Source organism: Notechis scutatus, chromosome 2 (genome assembly GCF_049901735.1).
Source record: "Notechis scutatus isolate UNSWTSFEM ecotype Mainland chromosome 2, rNotScu1.2, whole genome shotgun sequence".
In the NCBI taxonomy this organism is placed as follows: Eukaryota; Metazoa; Chordata; class Lepidosauria; order Squamata; family Elapidae; genus Notechis; species Notechis scutatus.
The window spans coordinates 164,389,750-164,416,160 of record NC_142010.1 but is presented as its reverse complement, the minus strand read 5'-3'; the positions used below and the strand labels follow the sequence as shown (position 1 = coordinate 164,416,160).

At 35.8% G+C, this 26,411-nt stretch overlaps 1 protein-coding gene and 1 long non-coding RNA gene across 29 annotated transcripts in view; one reads left to right on the top strand and one right to left on the bottom strand.

Moving 5' to 3' along the window:
* Positions 1–26,411, bottom strand: part of LOC148132379 (uncharacterized) — a 531,004-nt gene that overhangs the window by 122,449 nt on the left and 382,144 nt on the right. The gene's annotated exons all lie outside the window — the stretch shown is intronic.
* The window catches only part of ADGRL3 (adhesion G protein-coupled receptor L3), a 573,686-nt gene that overhangs the window by 334,621 nt on the left and 212,654 nt on the right, over positions 1–26,411 (top strand). For all 28 annotated transcript variants that reach the window (XM_087957273.1, XM_087957271.1, XM_087957269.1 and 25 more), the window contains one exon: positions 14,102–14,182. In XM_087957273.1, coding sequence (XP_087813399.1) covers positions 14,102–14,182 — 81 coding nt within the window. The remainder of the gene's footprint in view (positions 1–14,101; positions 14,183–26,411) is intronic.

Genomic DNA, 26,411 nt, shown 5'->3' with positions numbered 1-26,411 from the left:
ATATTCTAGTTGGCAATATCCACTGCCAAGGTGCATTGCAATACAATGTAAAGTTCTGATACATAGTTACCAAGGAAGATCACAGTAGGATGAAAAATACAGAATAATCACTTTGATATGAATCTTATCTATCAGTAAATAAAATAGCTAATGGGAATATGTTCCCATGAAATAGACAGTTTGTCCAGCTATACTATCTGCAGCAGAGTTGGAAGAATACCAAGTAATTAATACTATTTTACACCCCCTAGAGCCAGAAACAACTGGTACATATGTGCGAGGGGAACCTTCACCTTTTAAACCATATACATGATAAAGGTAAAGGTTTCCCCTGTCCAGTCATGTCTGACTCAAGGGAGTGGTATTTCTTAGCTCAGGGAGTCAATGTTTGTCCAAAGATATTTTCCATGGTTATGTGGCCAGGGATATGGTGAGCATGACTGTATTCCGAGATGCACAGAAAATTGTTTTCTTCCCACCAAAGTGGTACCTTTTATCTACTTGCATTTTCATGCTTCTAAACTGCTAAGTGGCAGCTGGGGCAAGTAACAGGGGCTCACTCCATTGCATAGCACTCGGGTCTCAAACCCGAATTCTCAGCTTTCCAGCTAACATGTTCCGCATTTTTAACCACTGAACCATTGCACCCCCATTTATATACAATAAAAACTATATTTAACTTTTCCACTAATAATTTCAAAGAGGGTACAATGTTAAGTAAACGTAAAAGTGTTGACTTGAGAAAAAGTGGAATATAACTAGAAAATAAAAGCAAACAAAAAATCTTGGTAGTTTGAAGGATATGTTAGTGCTGAAATATATTTCAACAAAAATTAAAAGAAATATTTTCTACTTAAGTTTGCCTTAAGATAGCTGATTTTTTTTAAAGAAAATGAAATATCAATAAAACCAACAAGCTACAAAAGTGTTAATATCTTCTGAAATGCCAGCATACCTATTTTGACTGGATTCATGATAAAGCACAGGATAATAAATCTGATATAGACTTATATAACTGTTGACTAAAATGTAATTAACAAGTTTAGGTATGTATCTATTCCCTGAGTATGTATCAATGCTGAATATGTAAATACCGTGTTTCCCATATAATAAGGCTGGGTCTTTTTTTTTTTTTTGAGCCCCGAAAAAATGGCTAGGCCGTCTTTTCGGGGGTGACTTAATTCCCCCCCTTGCATCTTCGGGCAGGCGGCGACGGCTTGGCTGTTGACCTCAGCATTGGTGGGGCACTTCGTATCGGGGTCAACGCAGGCAGCACCATATCCAGGTGTGCAACAAAAGTACTTCCTAATGGCAAGCCCCCCCACCATTCCCCCCCCCGCCATTTCGCATGTTTTAATATAGGCCTTAATTTGGGAGGAGGGGCTTAATTTCATTTCATGCCTATAAAACATGCTGGGACTTCCTATTGGGGGAGGCCGTATTGTTGGAGAAACAGGGTAGCTATGCATGTGTTTAAAGTATTTCTTACCATTTTTTGGAGCTGAAAAGGCCCAACAGGAATCTGAACATCAAAGAACTACCCAATCCTTGCCCTTATGTTTACAGTATAAAAACAAGGTCAAAAGCTCAAATGTTTGGAATTAAGGGGAAATTACCAATCAATTTTTAATGTTACCCAGCTGTGAAGGAAAAGGCTCACAGTTCAAACATAAGCTTTGCAAGATCTTTAAGGAATGGCCTTATAAACCTTGTTTTACACAGCTGTAATGCAGACTGAAATTAGTTTTCTCTGAGGGGAAGAGCAAGGCACAGATGTAGCTTTACGATTCTAGTTTTTTATATCAAGTTTTTTCTTCAAGTGGAGGGAGCAAGGTGATGTGACCATCCTCAGAACTGATGAACCTGTTGTTCTTCTGCACTCGGCAGTTGCTTCTAATATCCTTTCTGAAGGAGGAGTTGTCAAAAGCAGGAAGAAGTTAAGATGGCAATACTTCGATGTCTGCTGGGTCTTTTCTACTTCCTTGGATGATTAGAATTTGGAGTATAAAAGAAGTTGTGTTATATAGCACACGTTTTAGAAAGTTGAGTGGGGAAGTAAGAAACATTTGGGAAAAGTGCATCATAGGGGGTTTGCATAAAATAATTTGTATATAGCAGTGATGGCTAACCTTTTCGGCACCAAGAGCACAAAGCACGCATGCGTGCATCCCCAAAATGCAATGCACACACACACGCATGCGTGTCCCCCATGCATTCACCCGCCTTCCACGCATGCGCAGCAGAGACCCAAAAACCAGCTGGCTGACGGGAGGTGCACGCGCAAGCGTGGCAGAGCTGAGCTGGGGCGATGGCTCACATGCCCACAGAGAGGACTGTGGATGTGTGCTATAGGTTCGCCATCACTGGCATGTAGGAAAGTTGTCTATAAATATATCTGTGACAAATAAAAAAAATAAAAAAATACATCTATATTAGCGGATTTGTGACAACAAATGCTGGGTTTTTTTTGTTGTTTTTTTAATGCATGGTATAGTGAGCAGACAGAATTTGGGCTGTTTTGCCCAATTCTAATTAGAACATGAGACATATTGTTATTATTATTATTATTATTATTATTATTATTATTATCAATTTCATTATCATTATCATTATTATTTATAACTGACTCTGCAAAAGGAGTCCCAACATAAGACTGAAGCCAAACAAAACAGATGCATAGATATAGGGCAGAAGAAGCTAGCCATTATATGAATCATTTCTTGTCATAATCAAATTGTCATTTGTAACAAGCTCGACAGGAATAACAACTGAGAAGCAGCTGCAGTGAAAGCTAACTCAATTTTAGACTAAATTAATAGAAATACTGTTTTCCGCTCACAAAAACATAGAAGTTCACTTTAATTCACCCGAATCAAACCACACCTAGAGTATTTCATCCAATTCTGCCATTAAAGTTTTAAATAAGGTATAGACACAACGGGGAAGACCATGAAAGATAGCTCTTTTATGATATGAGGAAATATTGAGCATATTGGATATAGTGAAGAAAAGACTGAAAGCAGAGAGAGCATGACAGCATTCTTCAAATACTTGGGACACTGTCACATCGAGGAAGACAAAGATTAATCTAGGCAGTAAAACTGTAATGCAATTAAGTTACAATAAATTAAATTTAAGTTGACTATAAGGAGAAATATCTTAAGAGTAAAAGCAGCTCAGTTGTGAACTCAATTACCTAGAGCAAAGGTAGGCAATATGATGCAGACCATTTTCAGCCCATTTTTGGTGGCAGAGGCACCTTTGATATTCCGAGGCTGGCCCCACAGGCCAGATTTAAGCACCCTGCGGGCCAAATTCAACACACAGGACTTCAGTTTGACACCCCTGCTGTAGTACTTTTTCATGTGTATTACAGCCCATGATAGGAACGTGTCTATAAAAATAAGTTCTAATTGATTTACTTCTGGATGAAGTTCAAAGAATAGCAAAGTTTGAATTGTTAAAAAAACAACTGAATAATGTCTAATGCAGGGGTGGTATTCTACCACTTCGGCCCTGTTTGGCCAAACAGGTAGCTCCGAGGATCATCTGTGGGCGATGATCTCGGTTCTATACTGGCCTTGATTTCCTGGTTTTGAAGCTCAGCTGCTTCGTGTGGCACAGAGGATTGCGGCGCATCAGCTGTTGGAACACACAGGGAGAGTGCAGGATTGCAGGAGAAGGTCAGTATCAAACCCTCTGCATGCTCACACAAAGTGCGCCCACCAAGCTATGCCCACAGAACCAGTGGTTAAAAAAAAGTTGAATCCCACCACTGGTCTAATGATATTCAGTGCATAAAGAATGTTATGCTAATTATGAGAGAAAAACAGGTGATACTTAGAGAGGAGGAATATATTGTGGAGAAAGAAAAATGTGCTCTACAGCAAGGCACGCTGGGAAAGCAGGCAATTTCTCGGCATTTATAAGCATAAGTCAGAACTAGAGGCAATCCTCATAACACCCAAAAGCAGACCTTGGAGCCCACCTTACATCCCACAGAAATACCTATTACTTAGAAAGACAATCAAGTGTAAGTTAAATTTGAGATCACTATTGCAAAGCAGCAAGTGGAGAAGTGGAGGGAAAATTCATATTCTGTGAAACAAGAGTGGCTTCGAATATACAGATGTTTCTATTACCGGAAGAGCTTACTTCTGAAAAATGAAGAACTAAATGAAGAATAAGGTTACTAATATAGTAACGGTTGAATGCAATGACCTACCAAATGAAACATTAGAATATTCCATTATATGTGCATTTCTCAGCTCCAAAGCAGAATTCGTTGAAATAAGTAGGAAATGAAAATATGAGGGTTGGGATAAAAATTTAATAGCCCTGAAACAGAGAGATTAAGATTGCAATTTTATGCATAAATTCCTGGAACTAAGCACCATTGTACTTAGTGGGGATGAATACTGAATAGATGTGCAAGAGATTACACTGTTAAAAATAAAGCAGCCTAAAACAAAGAGATTTGAAAGAAGCAAAATACCCAAAAGAGATTAGAAATATAGTAGAGTGTTTAACCACTGTGAGACCTACTCCAGAATAAAGCTGTATAACACAGTGCTGTAAATGATAGTTAAGTGATAGGAGCCTCTGTGGCGCAGTGGTTAGAGTGCAATACTGCAAGCTACTTCTGCTGCAGCCAGCTGCCTACAATTTGGCAGTTCAAATCACCCCAGGCTCCAGGTTGACTCGGCCTTCCATCCTTCCGAGGTGGGTAAAATGAGGACCCAAATTGTTGGGGGCAATATGCTCACTCTGTAAACCGCTTAGAGAGGGCTGTAAAAATACTATAAAGCGGTATATAAGGTTAAGTGCTGTTGCTAAAGTAACCAAATATTCATCAAGGATTCTATTATACATATAAAATCCTCAGCTGATAGGCCACAGATAATTAGATGCAATTTTAAAGTTGCTCAGCCCATCCCACTGGTGCACTTGCAATAAGTACTGGGTGATTTTGCTTTTCAACTTTCTAATGTCGTTACGGAGGTGCAAGTGAGCAGAACTGTACACCACTGTCTGAACACAGTCACCTTATAAAGTTGTTGAAATCATAGCATCTTTATGTACATGCCACTCTTAATACTTTCTCCAAGTAATTTGGAGTTTAGCTTCTTTATAGTATTTGCCTGGTGGATTCACTTTGCAGGCCATTCGTGGTCAGCTCTGGCTCCAGAAGTATGCCTCTTAAAGAAAATTTGGAATAGGTTGAAAGAAGATTAATGAAGATGAGCAAGAGAATGTGAGGAGAGACTGAGATTTTCATCTTTGAGAATAATAGGATAGCTTAGTTTACGTGAAAAAATGTCAGACAGAAGAAATCCATGCCCTGCACTTTAACACTGTAAAAATAAGATATGGCATGACATGAAATAATAACATACTTGCTGAATACTATGAAGGAATTACCTAAGGAGACCATGGGTATTTTTCACTAAATGGGTTCAAGAAAGGGTTGAAGAGACATTTGTCTGGATATTTTAATTTGGATTTTTGTATCGATCAAAGATTTGGAAGTGATAGGATAGGGGAAGAGAAAATTCAATCTTTAGAGTTTTTAATACATCTGCCCCAGAACAGATCTAATATTCAATCATTTAAGGAGGACAGTGTTGAGCTCAAAAAGACACAGTGCCTTCCAGCTTTTTGTCAAATACTACAGCAGCACAGAATATATAGTGCAGTGCATGACAGGTTTTAGGATGGCTTCATGTGCTTGTGGAATTGTAGACAGTATTAGACAGAAGAAAAATGAATATATAGGAGAATTAAGTTATTGAGGCTGATACGTGCATACAAAAAAAAAATAGGGTTTATTTGGGAAATAATATGGGTAATAGGAAAGCCTACATTCCTAGATTGGGAATCTCTGCATTCAGTCACTCAAGTCTTGGTCATTTGACACCTAGACTATTGTAGCACCCTCTAAATGGGGCTACCCTTGAAGAGTATTCAGAAGCTACAGCTGGCATAGATTGAGGCCACACAGACAGATCTTGGGATCCATAGAGTGGCCCATATTAGACAGCTGTTACACAGGCTGCCTATTCCCAATTTACTTCTGGGTTCAATTCAAGGTGTTTAAAGCCCTTCATGGTATGGTCCAGGTTATTTGAGGAACTGCCACATCCAATGGGATTTGTCCATTGGGACATCGTGTCTCTGAGATGAAAGGCACATCCACCCTTTTGGCCTTCTGAAAGGACCTAAAGACCTGGCTCTCAATGGGGCCAGGGACCCAATGGTGATGGTGGTTAATGGACCAAGACCTCATTAACTCCTCCCTGTGTGCATCTTGCCCCTTTCTTTCCATCTTTGTGGGTTTTTAAAATCAGTCTTACTGTTAATACCTATTGTTTTATTTTTACTCTTGTTTATTGGTTGTAAGCTGCCTAGAGGTGACAATAAGATGGGAGACGTATCAGTTTAATAAATAAATAACTGCATCTACAACTAAGAGCCTTAGTATGTTCTCCTCCATTATGAAGTGAAGAGACAGACAGATGAGAAAGAAGGCTGAACTGAAAGAGGAAGGAAGTGATGAAAGTTGTTCAAGTAGTCTTCAAGAAATGAAGGCCACTTAATGACCATTCAAAGTTATGAGTGACACCCCAAAACTACGTATAACCATGTTTCATAGTTAGGACAGCTGCAGTGCCCCTGTGGTCATTCACCTTTACAATAGGCCAGAGGGATGCTGCAGGGTCCCATCTCTCTAACTTCCATTTCGCTCCCATGGGAACCCACAGCATTTGGGCCTGCTCCCCAGGCCTCCTGCAGGCAGCCACCATTTTAAGAGTTCTTACAATTCCTTGCAGAAATGTCAGCTGCTTTCAGAGTTTTCTGCCTCCATCAGCTGAATGTCAGGAGGCTGCAAAGCTCTCCTGGATGGCTAATTGCGAGGCTTTGGGAAGCCAGCCCTGCATGCAAAGGCAATAGCTTCAGGACAAGCTTTTCCTTGCTTAACCCCTTCCCTCCCCCCCCCCCAATCAACATTTCTTCAAAACATGAAACAAGAAAGGCTGGGAGGGACAGATTTGGGGGGGGGGCTCCCTCCCAATTAGGTGCTGAAACTCATCCTGAAGCTGCTGCCTTTCCATGCAGGGTTGGATTCCCTAAATCTAGCCACAGGCAGCCAGGAGAGGCTTGCAGCCTCCTGATAGCCAGTTAATCAGTGGCCAGCTAATGGGGCAGAAAGCTTTGAAAGGCTCTGTATCAAAAAGGTTAAAAAAAAAGAAAGAAAGAAAGGCTAGGGAACTGGTCCTTTTTTTTGCTGCAGGAAGGCAGGACATCTTGGCTGGAGGAAGGGCAGGGGCAAAATTAGGAAAGGCACCCAGCGTTTTCCTTCCTCATTGCTTCTCATTGCCAAGAGAGCTATGCAGTGGGCCATCTCTTGAATGGGGAAGGACTTGGGAAGCCTAAGGCAGGTGGGGTTGTGCCAGCACTGGGTCTCCCAGGATATCTTCCACCCCTGAGCTCCACTTAACAACCCATGTATTTGTTTAATGAATACACCAGGGAGAGCAGGGATGGTTGGCCACTTCTTGAAGTAGTTCATTTAACATTTGTCAAGACTGTAACTCAAGGACTTGACTGTCTACCCGATCAGAAGCATGTTACATGGAAACATGAAGAGTTTATATTTTCAAAACAGACCAATGATAACAGTACAGAATATCACTGCTAACATCTCTACATCTTTTATCCTTAATGGTCAGTAGGCTTTTAGATGCAGAAAGCCAGTCCATTCCAATAATTCATTTTCAAATTCTGGAAATATTTAACAGGGCTGCTATTACCTGGACCTCGTAGTATCCTATTGTAAAAACTGAGATTATATTAGACATGTTGTATTTCTCTAGAGCTATATAACATTCTCTAAACCATATCTGTTGCATTGTTTCACTGAAGGTCAGCAATTTCACATTCAAGATATTTAAGAATACTTCCTAGACCAATTATTTACTGGTTTTCTATTTGATAGGAAAGTTTAGAGCTCTATTTATTGACATCAGATCCCGATTCTTCAGTTTGCTTTGCTGATAATACCAATTTTTACCTGCATCTTCTGCCACAAAGATAATAATTCATTTTTCCTCTCAAGATGACCTTGAGCATTATGGCTTAATAAATAGTGGCTTGTGCCTAGTACTAAATTATTGTGGAAGGCATGTTGAAATTGTCCTCCAGAGTTATTCTGTAGAATTTGGCCTTTTTCCTAGTTTACTCAGATATATGGAAGATATATATCATGCAGCTGTTTTTTTCTTATCCTTCTGGAGTTTATATTCAGAAATGACTGTATTGTACTAGATCTTTTCATTCCATCAAGCTTCCAGTATGCTTTCTTTCCAGTCAAGGATTCCAGCTCCCTGTTCATGGTTTGGAGATAATATTTGCTTAAAAGCACTCTTTATTCTTCTCCACCTCTTTGGTTTATGCATTGTTCCTTCTTGATTAGCTGTTATATTCTACTTTTTCACTGTGCTTTATCTACTTTATTGACTGGAAGGCTTGCTCTCCATATTCCACAATTGAACTGACTATTACCAACCAATAAAAGGGGATAAGACCCAGGATAGATACGATGATCATGGAAAGACAATGTGGATAAAAAGTATTAAGGAAGAATCCTGCTGGCAGCAGCCTAGTATGTGCAAGGTTAAAGGAACTAATGTAGTGCCCCCAAGGGCTGCAGTTTGAGATGATCCCAAAGAGTGGGCTTCTGCATTTTTACTTGGCATCTGTAACTGGAAAGTCAACAACTTTGATTCTAAAAGTCAGCAGCCTGATTTGCCCCTTTTGTAGAAGTCTGACTTTTTCCAAACTGTTCCCAAAGCCCTAGTAAATTTGAATATTATGTTTACTTTTTTACTCTATATCAGAGTTCTATACAACTCTTGAAAACTCTAGGAACCAAGCTATTTTTCTAGTACATTATGAGAAACATTTTCGAGAAGATTGCAGGACTGAAAACAAAGAAAAAACTGAAGTACTAGTCAAAAACCTTACAGATAAACAGAAAAAAAACTTAATGAACAAGACAGATATCCATATAGTCAATAAAGTAAAATGTTTAGGAATTCAGCTAACAGCCAGATGTGCAACCATTAAAGAAGACAACTATTGTAAGTTGATACAACAAATCAAGTCAGACTTGAAGTGGAATAATTTACAATTGTCTTTGATAGGAAGAATAGCTACTATAAAAATGAATATTTTTCTGAGATTATTATATCTATTTCAAACAATTCTGATAAAGCTGGAAAAAAATACTTCAAAGAATTAAATAAAACAATGTCAAGATATATCTAGCAAGGGAAACCAACAAGAATAAGTCTGAAAATGCTACAATATTCTAAAAATAGAGGGGGCTTTGAGTTGCCAGACTGGGAGTTGTACTATCAGGCTTTGGTACTTATATTTGTTTGTTTGTTTGTTTATCAAATTTATATTGCCGCCTATTCACCCATGGTGACTCAAGGTAGCTTACATGGATGAAAGAATGGATTAGTTTGAGACATTGGTTTGACCTTGGAGAGACATGATCTCGAACTGGAGTGGCATGCCTTTTTATAATATGGGAAAAACAAAATGCATAGCTATTTTGAAAGACACTATATTAGAAATGCACTATTGTCAGTATGAGCAAAAACTAAAGAACAACACTATTTGAAAATACCAGTCTGTCTTTCTACAATGGAGGCACTGATACATCCAAATGTTATTAATATGGAAAAAAATGTCAAGATATGAAGATATTTTGAATGAAGAGGGGGAACTTAAAACTAAACAAGAATTGAGGAGTCAAGGGATTGATATAGCATGGTGGTCACAAGTGTAGATACAATCTCAATATAAGAAAGATGCTAAAATGTACAGTTTTTATAAAGAACCAATAGAACTAAAAATGTATATACACTGCTCAAAAAAATAAAGGGAACACTTAAACAACACAATGTAACTCCAAGTCAATCACACTTTTGTGAAATCAAACTGTCCATTTAGGTAGCAACATTGATTGACAATCAATTTCACATGCTGTTGTGCAAATGGAATAGACAACAGGTGGAAAGCATAGGCAGTTAGCAAGACATCCCCAATAAAGGAGTGGTTCTGCAGGTGGTGACCACAGACCACTTCTCAGTTCCTATGCTTTCTGGCTGATGGTTTGGTCACTTTTGAATGCTGGCGGTGATTTCACTCTAGTGGTAGCATGAGACAGAGTCTACAACCCACACAAGTGACTCAGGTAGTGCAGCTCATCCAGGATGGCACATCAATGCGAGCTGTGGCAAGAAGGTTTGCTGTCAGCGTAGTGTCCAGAGCATGGAGGCACTACCAGGAGACAGGCCAGTACATCAGGAGACGTGGAGGAGGCCATAGGAGGGCAACAACCCAGCATCAGGACCGCTACCTCCACCTTTGTGCAAGGAGGGACAGGAGGAGCACTGCCAGAGCCCTGCAAAATGACCTCCAGCGGGCCACAAATGTGCATGTGGGTGCTCAAACGGTCAGAAACAGACTCCATGAGGGTGGTATGAGGGCCCGACATCCACAGGTGGGGATTGTGCTTACAGCCCAACACCGTGCAGGACATTTGGCATTTGCCGGAGAACACCAAGATTGGCAAATTCGCCACTGGCACCCTGTGCTCTTCACAGATGAAAGCAGGTTCACACTGAGCACATGCGACAGACGTGACAGAGTCTGGAGATGCCGTGGAGAACGTTCTGCTGCCTGCAACATCCTCCAGCATGATCGGTTTGGCAGTGGGTCAGTAATGGTGTGGGGTGGCATTTCTTTAGGGGGCCGCACAGCCCTCCATGTGCTCACCAGAGGTAGCCTGACTGCCATTAGGTACTGAGATGAGATCCTCAGACTCCTTGTGAGACCATATGCTGGTGTGGTTGGCCCTGGGTTCCTCCTAATGCAAGACAATGCTAGACCTCATGTGGCTGGAGTGTGTCAACAGTTCCTGCAAGACTTGTTTTAAGGACATTACATCAAAGTTGGATCAGCCTGTAGCGTTTTTTTCCACTTTAATTTTGAGTGTAACTCCAAATCCAGACCTCCATGGGTTGCTAAATTTGATTTCCATTGATAATTTTTGTGTGATTTTGTTGTCAGCACATTCAACTATGTAATGAACAAAGTATTTAATAAGAATATTTCATTCATTCAGATCTAGGATGTCTTATTTTTGTGTTCCCTTTATTTTTTTGAGCAGTGTAGTTATCTATTGAGCATTAAAATGGAAGGAGATCAAGTAAAAGAGACAATGATAGTATGAACCAAAAATTTGGTTACACAATAGAGTTAGATAAATGGCAGAAACTTTGGGACAGGAATTATAAATTAATGATATCAACTGCATATAAAGAAAGTCTTTACAAAATGTTTTATAGATGGCATTTTTCACCCACAAGATTGGCAAAGAAGTTTAAGGACAAGTCCGCTAAATGTTGGAAATACAACATCAGGTTCGAATTATCATATGTGGTGGACATGCCCAAAGGCAAAAAAAAAAAAAAAATTGGACTAAAATACATACATGGTTGGAAAAAATGACTCTTGGGCATTTTACCAGAAAAATATAAAAGGAACACATATTTGATTTTACATTTTGCTGTTGTGCTAACAGCGGCTAGAATTGTATTTGCACAACAATGGAAAAGTGAACCATACAGAGGAAAACGTAATTTAAAAATACCAAAATGTGCAGAAATGGATAGATTAACACTCAAAATTAAGGAAAAGGAAGAAACTGAATATTTTTTTAATATGGGACTCATTTTATCAATGGCTAGCCAATAAAAACAGGTCAGAAATATGGAAATTTAAGAGAAGGATTAATTTTTATAATCTTATAATGGAAGGTTTATTAAAATGAATAAGCAAATATTATCATTATTATGAGATTAATACCAATATATGTAATGAATATTATTGTAAACATTATGGTTATTATTTCTCAAAATTATTTGTACACAGACAACACACTGATTATTTAGAAATGGAATTTTTTATCTGTAATAAAACTATAAAAAAGAAAAAAGAAAATAAAACTCTGGGAACCAAGCTATTTTTCTACTACATTATGAGAAACATTTTCGAGAAGACTTTCTTGGAAATCCTAGACTCCTATCAAAGAAATTAGCTTCCATTTGGAAAATTAATGTCATGAAACAATTTCCATGTCATTAGCACCAGGATGCACCACAATTGCTAATTCCATTTGTCATTATCTGTCTATCTAGGGAATTGGTAAAATGCACAGCTGGTGTAAATTGACAAGTCAATGTGCAAAGTACAGATTTACACTGATTCTGTACATACAAATTCATACCTGTACTTTTCATGATCAGTTTGCTGACCACTATGTGATTGTAGAAAAATATCCTCATTTTGAGAGGATGCAGGTTCAGCTGCAAGCACTGTATTTCATTCCCAGTCTCTTCATGTGACACATTCTTTCTCCTAATCTCTCATTTCCTGTAACTGAAGACCAACTGCTAGCAGAGGCATAATGCAATCTCTGGCAATTAAAATTGCCTCAGCTCTTCTGAATTAATTAACTTGCACTCTATGAATGTGTACGCTTTATACTAAGCATACACTGAGAACCTGTGCCTGTAGCAATCTTATTGTAACTGTCATTTACAGTAAAATATGATGCTGGTAATTTCCATGCCCTTACTATTTTACTGGTTTGTTACCTCCAGATCTGGCTTTCTTTAATGTGGTTCAGGATGGGAATTTCAAAGAATTTCAAAGAAATTCACATTGATCATTTAAGATCAAATACATAGCTTAGACTGTAAACATTTATAATAAGATAAAATAGCATTTATTAAACTGTTTTTGTATAAAGTGGTTTTAAACTGTTATACTAAATGGGAAACAAAATAAAGATGGTATTAGGGAAATGTTTAAGTAGATATATAGAAATGTGTATATTTATAAAAAATTATTAATCAGGGAAAACTTTATAAAGTTATCAGATGATAGACAAGTCCATTGCTTCCAAACAAAATAAATAAAAATGACCAAAACCAAAATTCTGAGAGCTGTACAAACACATTTATAATATGAATTTATATTATAAATAATGAAGGTGATTTAAATTTATTGGAGTATTATTGCTGCAACTGAATCTGGGCAGAATGAAATAATATAAAACCATTTATTAATGCTTTGTGTATATTATGTAACTCATTATGTGATAAAATATTTTAACAATCGAGAACTAATCTATTTACCAGCCTTCTGAAAAATGATTTGGGAAATAAAAATCAAATACTTTTGCTTCAAAGTATTGAATAAATGAAATGTTTAAGGAAATCCAAATATTAACCATCCCTACACCAACTTCTTTTACATTTATACCAAGCCATGCTTTTGAATCCATTATCCTTGATTTGTAGGAACCAAATGTGGAATTTAATTGTTTTATGTTAAATATAAAGTTACATTGTGAAGTAAACCTTTATTTGTATGGCTACCATAAGAACTGGGAAATTTGTTAGCAATGTAATTTGTTACTATTAGGAGATTCAGAATCGAGCTTTAACCCCAACTCATTAACATAACTTTAACCTTCTTTTCCTTGCTGTTTTTCCCCCCCTCTTTTTTAGTACATTACTCCCTGGCCTATTCTTGCTTTCAGATTTATGGGTCATTACCAGTGGTGGGATTCAAAATTTTTTACTACCGGTTCTGTGGGCGTGGCAGGGGAAGGTTACTACAAAATCCCATTCCCACCTGACTAACCTGCTTTCCAGCTCTGTTCTCCTGTGCAGGGCAACAAAAAGAAGACCCAGCCGATCAGCTGGGACCCGGGAGGCAGAGAATAAATGGGGGTGGGGCGGTTCTCTGAACTACTCAAAATTTCCACTACCGGTTCTCCAGAACTGGTCAGAACCTGCTGAATACCACCTTTGGTCATTACATTACCTATATTAGCCCCTTTAATAATAAACTTTAATATTACCTAATATGAATGTAATTAGATTATTTTAGTGAGGTGAATTAAGACTCCCAGTATGAATAGAAGGGCTAGAAATTCATGTGCTCTCTTTGTCAACAGGACAAGTACATCATGGTCAAGTTTCCTATCTTGTTCCTCCAATTCATCTAGACTCAGATCTTGAAAGACAATCATTTAAAGGTGAGTTGCCATTTAAATCATTCTACCCTGAAAAGATTCATTTGTTAATTGGAGTTTGTCAAAATTTGATCACATAAAGTTATTGAAAGGATTTGCTGTTGTTGAACGGATTTGAAAGTGTTTCTTTCTGAAATTAGTTTTAATATGTATTTTATTGCAATGTTGTCATATATTTAATTCAAGGTTGTTTTTTAATACTTTTGTCATACTATCTGGGCCTTATTGTTACTCAGAATTAATTGAATAATTCCCTAAAATTTAGATTTAACATGTGTAATATAACTGGACACATATTTTGTTTATCTACTTAATCTATGTTTATTCACATTTCATATTTAAGTTTTTATTTTTGTTTTCATTTATTTTTAATATTTTGCATTTTAATATGGTCTGTTACTATTCTTATAAGCTGCCAAAGTCGTGTTTTGTGAGATGAGCAGCTTATATATTTGTATAAAAATGAATAAATTATAGAAAACAAAAAAGTACACCACCAATCTCAAAACAATTTAGAGTCATCAAAAATGATAGCAGGACAAAAAGGACACTGGCTATTCAATTTAGGCTGTAATCTGGTGGATGAACAGAATCTTTTCAATTACTTTCCAATCTAAGAACTCAATTTTCTAGCTTTGATTTCACTGTCAATATACAGTGTTACTATGCATTTATATCCAACATTTTAACAGTGGAAATTAACACTACTGTCTTCAGCTTTAAAGGGCTGCTCTGGCAGATGGCTTAGCTGAATGTTTATCTTCTGTAATTTGCTAGTGGTTTGGATAAACCTTTATGTATTATCCTAGAGAAATCCCATAAAATGGATGAATGTCATATCTTCCAAAATAAAAAAGTGGGGGGAGGAAAATCCAGTTAATTAAAGTCTAGTCAAGCTGTCATTATTACCCAGGAAGATTCTAGATCCAAATAGCACTTTTTAAAATAATGTAATAATTACTAAAAGTAAATATGTAATACTAGAAAAAAAGAATGGCCAAATAAATCTTATGATTTTTTTCAGATATCTTCCTTGGAGATACCGGGAAGGCACATAGATACAAGATATATCTTCTTTGTAACAAAGTGATTGATACAGTGAATATTCTAATTAAATATGGGCTAAATGACATAAAAATTAAGTTAATATATTGGGGGCTTGAAAGTCAACTCAGAGTGCTTATCAATTTGGGGAAAATATTATATAAATGATCAAAAGATTCAATATTAGTTCTTTATTCTTCAACAATTTTTATTAATGAGATGGATGAAAAAATGAAGTGAATAGTTACCAGATCTGTACATTGTCCAAAATTGGGTAACGTAGCTTTAGATTAGAACTTCAGAAAAGAACTTTAAAAAAGAAATAAAAGCTGTGTTAGACAAATTGTGTGAGAAATAACAGAATGAAATTTAGCAAGTGATAAATATAAATTTGGCTTGGCTCTTTTTCTTGTTGAGAAATAATTTGAAATAGTAGTTGTTACAAATAAAATATGAATCAGTAGAATAATGTTGCTACAAAAGGACCAAATACAATTTGAATTGGAATTAACAGAAATCTAGTTTCCAAATCATGAAAAAAATGGTACATTTTCCTTCTTTGTATCCTTTGTATCTTATTTTATGTTATAATTCAATAAAAATGTTAAACTTGAAGAAGGGTCAGGAGAATAATCAGGGATTGAAAATTAAATCTTCCATTGTGAGATTTAAACTACTTGGAATGTTTAACACTGAAAATACAGGTACAATTGAGGGACAGATATAATCACAAAAACTTGAAAGAAATGTGTCACACAGAAGGTAGCCAAAATTTATTCTTGATTTTAAGGAATGAAATCAATGAAATCAATTAAATTTCAGAAATAAAGATTCTGACTGAATTGGACAGGAAAGGGAGTGAGGAAGATCTACTTAACCATAAGAACAGTTTGTGAAACTATTTTCCAGAACAGCTGTGGGTTTTCTTTCATTATTGGCTGAGCAACCAATTATAGTGGAGCTCCAGAGAAAGAAATCAACACCAAAGATTATTGAATGCCTAAAATGAGAATGAAATCAATGGGATTTGCCCATTAGAACACATGCATTCCTAGCTACATTCCCAACTTTATATGTGGAATGTATTTAAGCATCTTGATGAGTTTGGGCAAGGAAACATCATATTGTCTTAGTAGAAGAAGGTAAATTAGAAAAAAAGGTAAACACGAGCTTGGTTCAGAGGCAGGCAGACAACCACCTTGATGTAAAGTAAAGGTAAAGCAATCCCTGCAGGTTATAGTCCGGAAGCTATTACCGAATATACAGGGTGGTGCTCATCTCTGTTTCAGAGCTTTTGGTTACTCTGGATCAAAGCCTTATGAGTAAGACTCAATTGAGATGTTATGTAAGACATAAATGAAATACAAATAAATCATATATTTCAGAGTAAATATGTATTATCAGTACATCACTCAGTAATTTCTTCATGGACCAGATCAAAATTCGTTTGAATCTTTTTCTGCATTTAGATGACAGTTCCCCAAAGCCGTGTGTCTTCTCGATGTAGAATATTTTTAAAAACTTTTATAGTCCATTAGTGTTACACCCTTACGGAATTATTCTTGTGGGCCCTATTACTATTTAATACTCTTAGTGCCTTCAAGAAAAAAATCCAATAGTACCGCATATCCTAGGTATTTTACTTGGGCCAATGGACCTTCTGCATTCCTTTTTAAGAATCAGGTTCATTTCTAAATTGTTCTTAAGGATGCACCACAGCAACTGTGGAGGGAAGAAAGTCCTACCTCAACACTTGGGATGCAAGCCCTGCCCCTTTTGTATATGCATTTCCTTGCTTTTAGTCTCACCTTTCCAGTATTCTTATAGGACTATAGCTAAAGAGCTTCCTAAAAAAGTGTAGCTTCTTCTTCAGTGTCTTACATTGAAACTCTTGGTTACTTCGGATCAAAGCCTTATCATCAAAGTGTCCATCCACTTCAGATTTTTTTAAAGAAAGGGCAATAGTACAGAATGCATTTTCTCTTGCCTTTCTAATTTACCATTTTTATTTTTTTGTTCAAATGATAGTTAAATCATTTTAGATACTATAAAGTTAATTTCAAAGCTAATTATTCTTGAAAATAAATTTATTTAATCTTTTTTTTTTTTCATGAAAATATTTAAAATCTCCCCAATGGAATTAAGAGAACCAACAAGGGCAATTTATATATTATTATCTCAATAATGTATTGCATTTAAGGTACATTAATTAAAAATTAGGCTGATTAGAGAAGCTTTAAAAACATAATAACAAATACAGGAGATAAAAGGTTTTCTGATTCAGTGTGTTTAAGCATGACTATGGCCAGGCTATGCTACATACGGTTGCCTTTAGCAAACATTCTTAGACTATATCTTTGGAAGTTTAAAGGTGAAGAATAATCCAAACCTACAAATCAATGTTCTTGATCTTGTCATGTTGTTTAATATTGTGTGCTATTTTAATTATTATTTTGTTACCAAGGTCATATAAAAAAGTTGTTCCCTCTAAATGTTTTGTACTTCAATTTTTATTACTCCGGTAAATATGGCCTATGACATGACATTCTAGGAGATATAGACCATCTGGAAGACATCAGATTGCCTGCTCTGAGTATAAACTAATTTTATAGAGTGACATGTTAAAATGATATCCTTCTTTTCTTATTGCCGGTAGCTATATAACAATAAAGTGTTATGTCACTCAATCAGTTGATAGAAAGTATGTAAAAGGAAAAAGAAAAACAGAGGGGTGAAATTGTTCTCCAGACAAAAATATTTTGACATTTGTAGAAAGGGAAGGAAGGAAGGAAGGAAGGAAGGAAGGAAGGAAGGAAGGAAGGAAGGAAGGAAGGAAGGAAGGAAGGAAGGAAGGAAGGAAGGAAGGAAGGAAGGAAGGAAAACAAGAGCTGTACATAATCTGCAACAATATAGAAGTGTCCAGTTCACAGCTCAGTCTGCCATTCCCTTCTCACAAAAAGTTTCACTTGGGCCTGAAATTGATCACTTCTTTTCTTGTTCTTCTATTTTTATGCTTCTCTTTTGTAACTTTGATGACTATATTCTCTTTGCTTTCTGTCTCTGGGAATGTCTCAGGGAAAGACTATCCATATGGAAATATGCTTTTCTCTATATACTGCAGCAACTTTTATCCCTTCTTTATATGGTAAGAAAACCACATGTCTCCTTACAGAGGATTTTGCGATGAGCAAAACAAAAGCAGGGTACTTTTTGGGAGCAGTAATTTCTGCCAAAAGAAGCAGCAAGTGTGAGTGTTTGAGGCAACACTAATCAGTAATTCATTTAACTCCATGTCATAGCTAACTACTTATTTTCCCAGAGGGCTGTTCATTTGCTTGCCTGGGTGTGGGCAAGTTTGAAGGCTCTTTTTAACCTGCAACCTGCCTTTTTAGCAAGGGCCACAAGCATGCATCTTGGCTTTTTTTTAACCTGCACCTCATGATTAGAAAAGAGAGCCAGTGATGTGATGATTAAGGCTAGAAACTGGGAAACTGTGAGTTCTAGTCCTGCATTAGGCACAAAGCCACTTGGGTAACCCTCAGCCTAGGAAGTAGACAATGGCAACCCACTTCCGAAATCATCTCAAGACGACTGCATGGACTTGTCCAGGTATTTGCCAGGAATCAAAAACTGACTTGAAGGCACACACCATCATTAGACGTTTCTGGCAATAATATTTGTGGAATGCCCACACTGCATAATATTTTGCTTAAAAACAGAAAGGAAATTGAGTGGAAGAGGACAGGAAGAAATTGCTTTTCCCCTTGGTTGCATAATTCACTCAAGGTAGCCCAGACAAGAAACCAAAACCATGAATATTAATAGAGTTGGCGCTTTATTATGAGACTACAGTAACATAACCTTGCAGGTATGAAAGCATATCCGCCCGCCCCCCTTTTGTCTTTTCTTTCCAGGGAACTAGGGAAATGTCCCATTTCTTTTTTTTTTTAAAGAGTTTTTATTAAAAAAAAAAACATACACATACAAAACATAAAAACATAAAAACATTTTATATACATACAGTGTGTCAGTTGGTTACGAATCTTTTGTGCTATCCTTTTGTAGTCATTACTCACAGTTTATATCAATTTTCACATTGTCAAAGTAACATATGCTTATATATTTATCAGTTATTAATCATCCATGACTAAACTATTTATTCCATCATTTTATACAAGATATTCCAATTTTTTTTTAAATTTATGTTATACTTTCAACCAATGGTTATATATATCTATATTATGTTTTGTATCAGTCTATTAAATTTTTATCATAGAATTGTCTAGTCTATTACATTACCATGTCTTTTTGTCCAACCATTGATAAAACAAATCCCATATCATATAAAATTGTTTATCTTCTTGTTCTCTAATTTCAAATGTCAATTTACTCATTTCAGCACAGTCCATAATTTTCTTAATAACTTCCTCCTGCATAGGTATTTTATCATTTTTCCAATTCGTAGCAAATACAATCCTAGCCGCTGTTAAAACATTTACAATCAAATATTTCAACTCTTTGTTATATATTTCCGGTATAATTCCCAATAAAAAGATCTCTGGTTTAAAGTCTATATGTTGTTTTATCATTTTTTACAATCATGTGTGGATTTTAGTCCAATATTTTTTTGCGTCCGAACATGTCCACCACATATGGTAATATGAACCAGGTATCTGATGACATTTCCAACATTTATCCGATTTATTCTTAAACATTCTCGCAAGTCTCGTCGAGGGTAGATGCCACCTGTAAAACATCTTATACAAATTTTCTTTATATGCAGTTGACATTGTCATTTTATAATTTTGAGACCACAATTTTTGCCATTTTTCTAAATCAATCCCATATCCAAAAATTTTCCCCCAAGCAGTCATCATTTCTTTAACTTGTTCCTCTTCCAATTTAAATTCTAATAAATGTCCATAAAGTTTTTTAATCACCTTTTCATCAGTACCCATCAAGATTTTATCTAAATCAGTCAACTTATGATAAATACCTTCTGTTTTAACATCTTTGTCAAATCTAGATTGTATTTGCAAATATGAAAACCAATTCATTTTTACACCTTATTCTTCTAATGATTGCATAGATTTAAGTTCACCCTTTTCATTCAATATCTCACCATATCTAACTGTTTGTTCCTTTTTATATATTATTGGATAAGAAAAAGCTTCAATGGTAGATATCCATAATGGAATTTTTAAACAGTATTGTCTTTTTATCTTCTCCCAATTCAAAAACAATGCCTCTCGGATGTAATGTCTTCTAAAATACCCCTGCATTTTAGTTCTCTTGTACCAAAGGAAGGCATGCCATCCCAACAGCAAGTCATGCCCTTCTAAGGTCAATAGTCTACTGTTCCTTAATGTTATCCATTCCTTTACCCACATCAGATTTGTCGCCTGGTAATACAACTCCCAATTGGGCAAGGCAAACCCTCCTCTCGTTCTTGCATCTTGTAATAATTTTAGTTTTATTCTTGCTTTTTTGCCCTGCCAGATATATTTCAACACAATTCTATTTAGGTCTTCAAAAAACTCTTTCCCTAGTCAGATTGGGATTGTCTGGAATAGATCTAAAATTCTAGACAATACATTCATCTTAACTGTAGATATTCTCCCAATCAATGATAATTGTAAATTTCCCCATTTTGTCAAATCTGTCGCAATCTGCTGTTTGAGTTTAAGATAATTATCCTCTTTCAGTGTGCTACATCTTGGTGTAATATATATCCCTAAATACTTAACCTTGTTTATGACCTGTATTTCTAAAACTTCTTCCAACTCTTTCGTTCATCTTGCTAACATATTCTTTGTTAATATCTTTGTTTTATCTTTATTTTCAAACCTGCTACTTTTCCATATTCTTCTATTTTTTCTCTTAGTTTAGGTGCTGTTTCCAATGGGTCTTCTAATATGAATACCAGGTCATCTGCAAAAGCTTGCAATTTATACTCTTCCTTTTGATTTTCATTCCTTTTATTTCTTTATCTTCTCTAATATTTCTATTCAACACTTCCAATGTTAACACAAACAGCAGGAGCAACAGTGGACAGCCTTGCCTTGTCCCTTTTCTTATATCTATAGATTCTGTTAGTTCTCCATTTACCATAACCTTTGCAGTTTGTTCATAGTATATCGTTTCAATGGCTTGAATAATTTTTTTACCAAAGCCCATTTGTGTCAATTGAAATAAGATGAATCGCCAACTCACATTATCAAAGGATTTTTGTGCGTCTAAAAACATCAAGGCCATTTGCTTTTCAGGATGCGCCTCATAGTATTCCAGAGTATCCAAAATAATTCTCACATTGTCTTTGATTTGTCTCTTTGGCAGCAATCCATTTTATTCAATATGGATAAAATTATTTAAATATCTTTTTAATCTTTCTGCCAAAATTGAAGCAAAACTTTTATAGTCTGAGTTTAATAGGAATATAGGTCTGTAATTTTTAACTTGCTGCAGGTCTGTATCCTCCTTCAGTATAAGAGTAATATATGCTTCTGTCCATGTTTTGAGTATTCTTTTCTTTAGCATAACTTCATTCATAACTTCTAGTAGGTGAAGCTTCAATATTTCCTGGAAAGTCTTGTAAAACTCCACTGGTAAGCCATCTAGACCTGGTGCTTTCCCAACATTCTGTTTTTTAAGGCTTCTGTTAATTCCATCATTGTTATATTTCCTTCTAGCATTGTTTCAATATCTTTAGGTATCTGAGGTAAATTCGCTTTCTGTAAATATTGCTTAACTTTTTCTTCTTGAATATTCTCTTGAAAGTACAATTTTCCATAGTAATCTTGTATATATTTTTTCTTCTCGTCATTTCCATAGCATACATGTCCTTCTTCATTTATTAATTGGCGGATTCTTCTTGATTCTCTATCCTTTCTCAATTTATAAGCTAGCCATCTGCCTGGTTTATTTGCATCTTCAAAATAATTCTGTTTGGCATTTTTAATTTTTTGTGCTAGTTCCTCTTTTTTCAATTTGTCCCATTTTATGTTTAATTATATCCATTTTATTTTTAATGTCTTTTTTGCGGGGACTTCTGTAGATCTTTTCCAATCTTTTATAATCATCCTCCAATGCTTTGAAAGTCTTTTTCTATTTTCTATTTATTTTTCTTGTTATTATTATCAAGCCTCTTGTGTAGGCCTTCATCGTGTCCCAGAGATTCTGTAAAGATGTATCCTCTTTTCTATTTTCTTTAAAAAAGAAAACAAGTTCTTTATTTTCTGTTTAAAGTCTTTTTCTTTTAATATTGTATTATTTAAGGTCCATCTAGATCTCCTCTTATATCCTTTCCAAATAACTATCACTGGATTATGATCTGCCTAGGTGCTTGTTTCTATTTCAATCTCTCATATGTTGGCCAGTAATTCTGCTGACATCCATATCATATCTATTCTAGACCATGATGCATGTCTGTTTGAATAAAAAGTGTATTGCTTATTTTCCACATTTCTCTCTCTCCATGCATCTTTTAAGTTAAATTCTTCAGTTATTCGAAAGAAAGATTTTGGTAGTATCTTTCTAGCTTTCTTTGTTGATTTCTGCATTTTATAGTCCAACATTTCATTAACTATTCCATTAAGATCTCCCATCATACAAATATTAACATAGTCCAATTCAATTATTTTCATATGTAATTTCCTGTAAAATTCTTCTTGGTTATCATTCAGAGCATAGATTACAATTAAAAGTGTTTTAACATTATTGTCCATTATTTCCACCATCAAAATCCTTCCATCGTCATCTGAGTAAATTAATTCTGCCGAAATTGTATCTTTAATATATAAAACCACACCTCTTTTTTTAGTTTGTGCCAGTGACGTAAATAATTTCCCTAATTTTTTTTGTTTCAATATATATTCATGTTGTTTTTTGATATGTACTTCTTGTAGGCAAATTATATCAAATTTTATTTTTTCTAATTTGTGAAATACTTTCCTTCTTTTAGTACCCAAATTAAATCCATTTATGTTAATCGTAATCAATTTTCTTTCCTCCATTTTAGGCTTTGTGAGGGGTTTTTATTGCTCTAGTAGGTCTTAATTCTCATTGCTCTCTGGGTACACCACCTACTGCACCTTCTTCTTTTTTTTTTTTCAATTACTGCTATACACTCTTCTTGAAATTCAATTAATGACTCTTCCTTTCTTGCTTCTTCCTCCTTTCCTCTGAAATATTCTAAGTAGAATAGCTCAGCTTTTGCAACTGTGTCAATTCTGTGTCTTTGTTCCTGCCAGGTGAACAAGAGGCCTTCTGGCATCAGCCATCTGTAGTTTACTCCTCTTTTAAGTAACTCTTTGGTGAAAAATAAGTATTCTCTTCTCATCTCTCTCTTACTCTTCTTGGTACCTGTTTCAGCACCACAATTTCTTTATCTTTATACTTTAAAGTTTTCTCTCTTGCCACCTGCAGTATCTGTGTCTTGATAATCTTTTTAGTGAATCTGATATGAACTTCTCTTGGTAGTCTGTTTCTCATTGAATATCTTGTATAGACACGGAACACTTCATCCATCCCATCCATCATCTTCTCTTTGGTTATCTCTAATGCTTCTGTCAGTATTTCTGTCATTATTTCAGCAAGATTTTCACCTTTTCCTTCTTCTACATTTTGAAATCTTAAGTAGAATTCTGATCTATCAATTTCCCATCCTAATGGTTTGCACCTGCCCTTCTCGACATCGCTCAATCGAGTATCAATATCTCCAATTTTCTTGTCCCTTTGTGTATCTTCTCCTTCATTTTTTAAAAATCTATCTTCATATTTCATCATCATTGTTGAATATTTTCTACTTTCTCATCTGTCTTTTCAGTTCTTTGCTCAATATACTCCATTCTCTTTTCAATCTTCTGAATTCCTTGCATAATCATCTCTAATGTCACTTCCTTCTCTTTCTCCTGTTGTAAGATTGTCTGTATTGACCATTGTCCTCCAGATGGTGAAGAGGCTATTGGTATTGAGGAAGCTGGGGCTGTTGTCTTTCTGCTCATCTTGTAGTGCTTACCTGTAGAGAGGGAGAGAGAAAAAAGAGAAAAGGAAAAAGGAAAAAAAAAGGAGCGCAGCAAGCAATTGCCACTTCAAAAAATAAAAAGGGAAAAAGAAAAATCTTCAAGCACTTACGTACCTTAATCCAATTATTCCTCTTAATAAAAAGAGAAAAAAGGAAGAGGATAAAAAAGTAAAAAATTTACATTCTAATTTATGGAATAGAAGGTTGAAATCCAAATATAAAAATCCAGCTGGGGGGGGGGAGTAAAAAAGGAGATGAAAATAACCTAAAGTTAGGCCAGCCACTGCCACTGAGTATCCAAGGCTCTTTAATAAATCAACTCAATGTTTCTAGTTCCAATATTTTCAAGGTCACTTCAATCTTCTTTCTTTCAACTTCAACTCGAAGCTCTAATTATTTATAGTTTCACAGATGGGCACCTGCACAAACGATCTGCAATGCTCATCCCACTATCTTTTCCAGTGCAAAGCTCAGAGTCCTTGAGTATAGCACAAGTACATAAACAAACAGAGAAAAGAAAGAAACAATATATCCAAGCCTCTAGATGGCAGCGCTACTTTTTTTCCCTTCACTTTCACCCCCCTCATGTATCCAATACCAGGAACAAAAAGAAAAAATGAAATCCTTCCTTTTAAAAAAAAAAAAAAAGTAAAACTCAAATCCAAAAGAAGAGCCTTAATCAAAACAGACTTTCAAAAAATAAAAACAAAGATGGAAAATTTAAAAGAAACCAGTCCAGTTTAAAATTCAATAGCTTTACCAAATTCAAAGTTCCGATAAAAAGGGGGGAAAACTTTCACTTTAACTAGCTTAATTTCACCGCTTAAACTCTTTTCTCTTCACTTTTAATTTCACTTTAAATCTTTCAGGGTGTTCTCTTCAAGCAATAATAAGTAAAAATTCATCTCACCAAACTGACACATTTTCCTTCAATCTCTTCCGTTCCGGAGCTGTCCCAGCTTCAGCAGCTTGAATGGCTGCCTCTCCGCCACCGGCAAAAGGGCTTTTCCTGGATCGACCAGGGACTTTGTGATGTCCCTGGGATCGACAGGACGTGCCCTAATCAATCACTGTCTCTACAGGATGGTTTAGGTCCATCAGGACCATGCAGCAGTGGAGATATCGACGGCGATCTTGGAGGATCAAGATCGCACGTCATACCGCCGTGACATCAGCTCCGCCCTCCCTCCGGAAATGTCCCATTTCTTCTGTGGACTGAATTGTCTCTTATCTGACCATTGTCCTGGCTGTAGTTCTTCTTCCTCCTGGCTCTGAAGGTGATTCTCACAGGCCATAACATCTACCCATTAGCTCAATTGTGGCATGGAGAACAAGATTAAAACTTAAACCATCTTAAACAATTTACAGACTATTGCACATTTTATTTACATTGCATCTTCCTTTTTCCATTTTTACTTTAAAGTGTTGATCTTTTGCCTTGGTGTATCTTAGGAAGACAGCTTTGCAAATATTGTAAGACGAAAGTATTTGTTACAAAAGCTAGGTATTTACAAGAAGAAGTCAAATGGAATGTAGGTTGTCCAATGTAAACAAACTCTTTGTGACTAGAAAATACGCATCATGGAATACTGGTGAAACTCAAATTGTCTATATTTAATTCTGTAACAAAATTCTTATTATGCATTCTTTTTATTTAAAATTTCCCCACTGGTTGTCATGAAAACTTTGCACTTCTGTCTTGGAAAGGCCCAAGCATGAATGATGTTTTATATTCTTTCAGTTAACCACAACAACCTCTTGTTGGGAAATATTTTTGAAGTCAATTTTTAAAAAATCCTTAGAATCAACAGATTCTGGTATTTTGCAATACCCAAACTTCTGGAAGTTTCCTGATATTTTACAATTGTTTATTAATTCCATACTTAGCTTTTGACGCAAATTTAAACAACTTTATGCTTATCAACATTACCAATTTAGAAATCATAGTTAATATTGATATAAACTTATTTTTATCTGTAAAGGTTTGAATTTTTTAAACATTGGAGTATTAATAATCTCCAGTCAACACTGAATAAATACCACTGATCCCAAATAATATAATATATTACTTATGTCTTTTAATAGTACAATAAACAATATAAAGGAAAACTCCAGTTTCCCATTCCATGCAGGAATACAATTTAAACATTCACAATATCCTCTCAT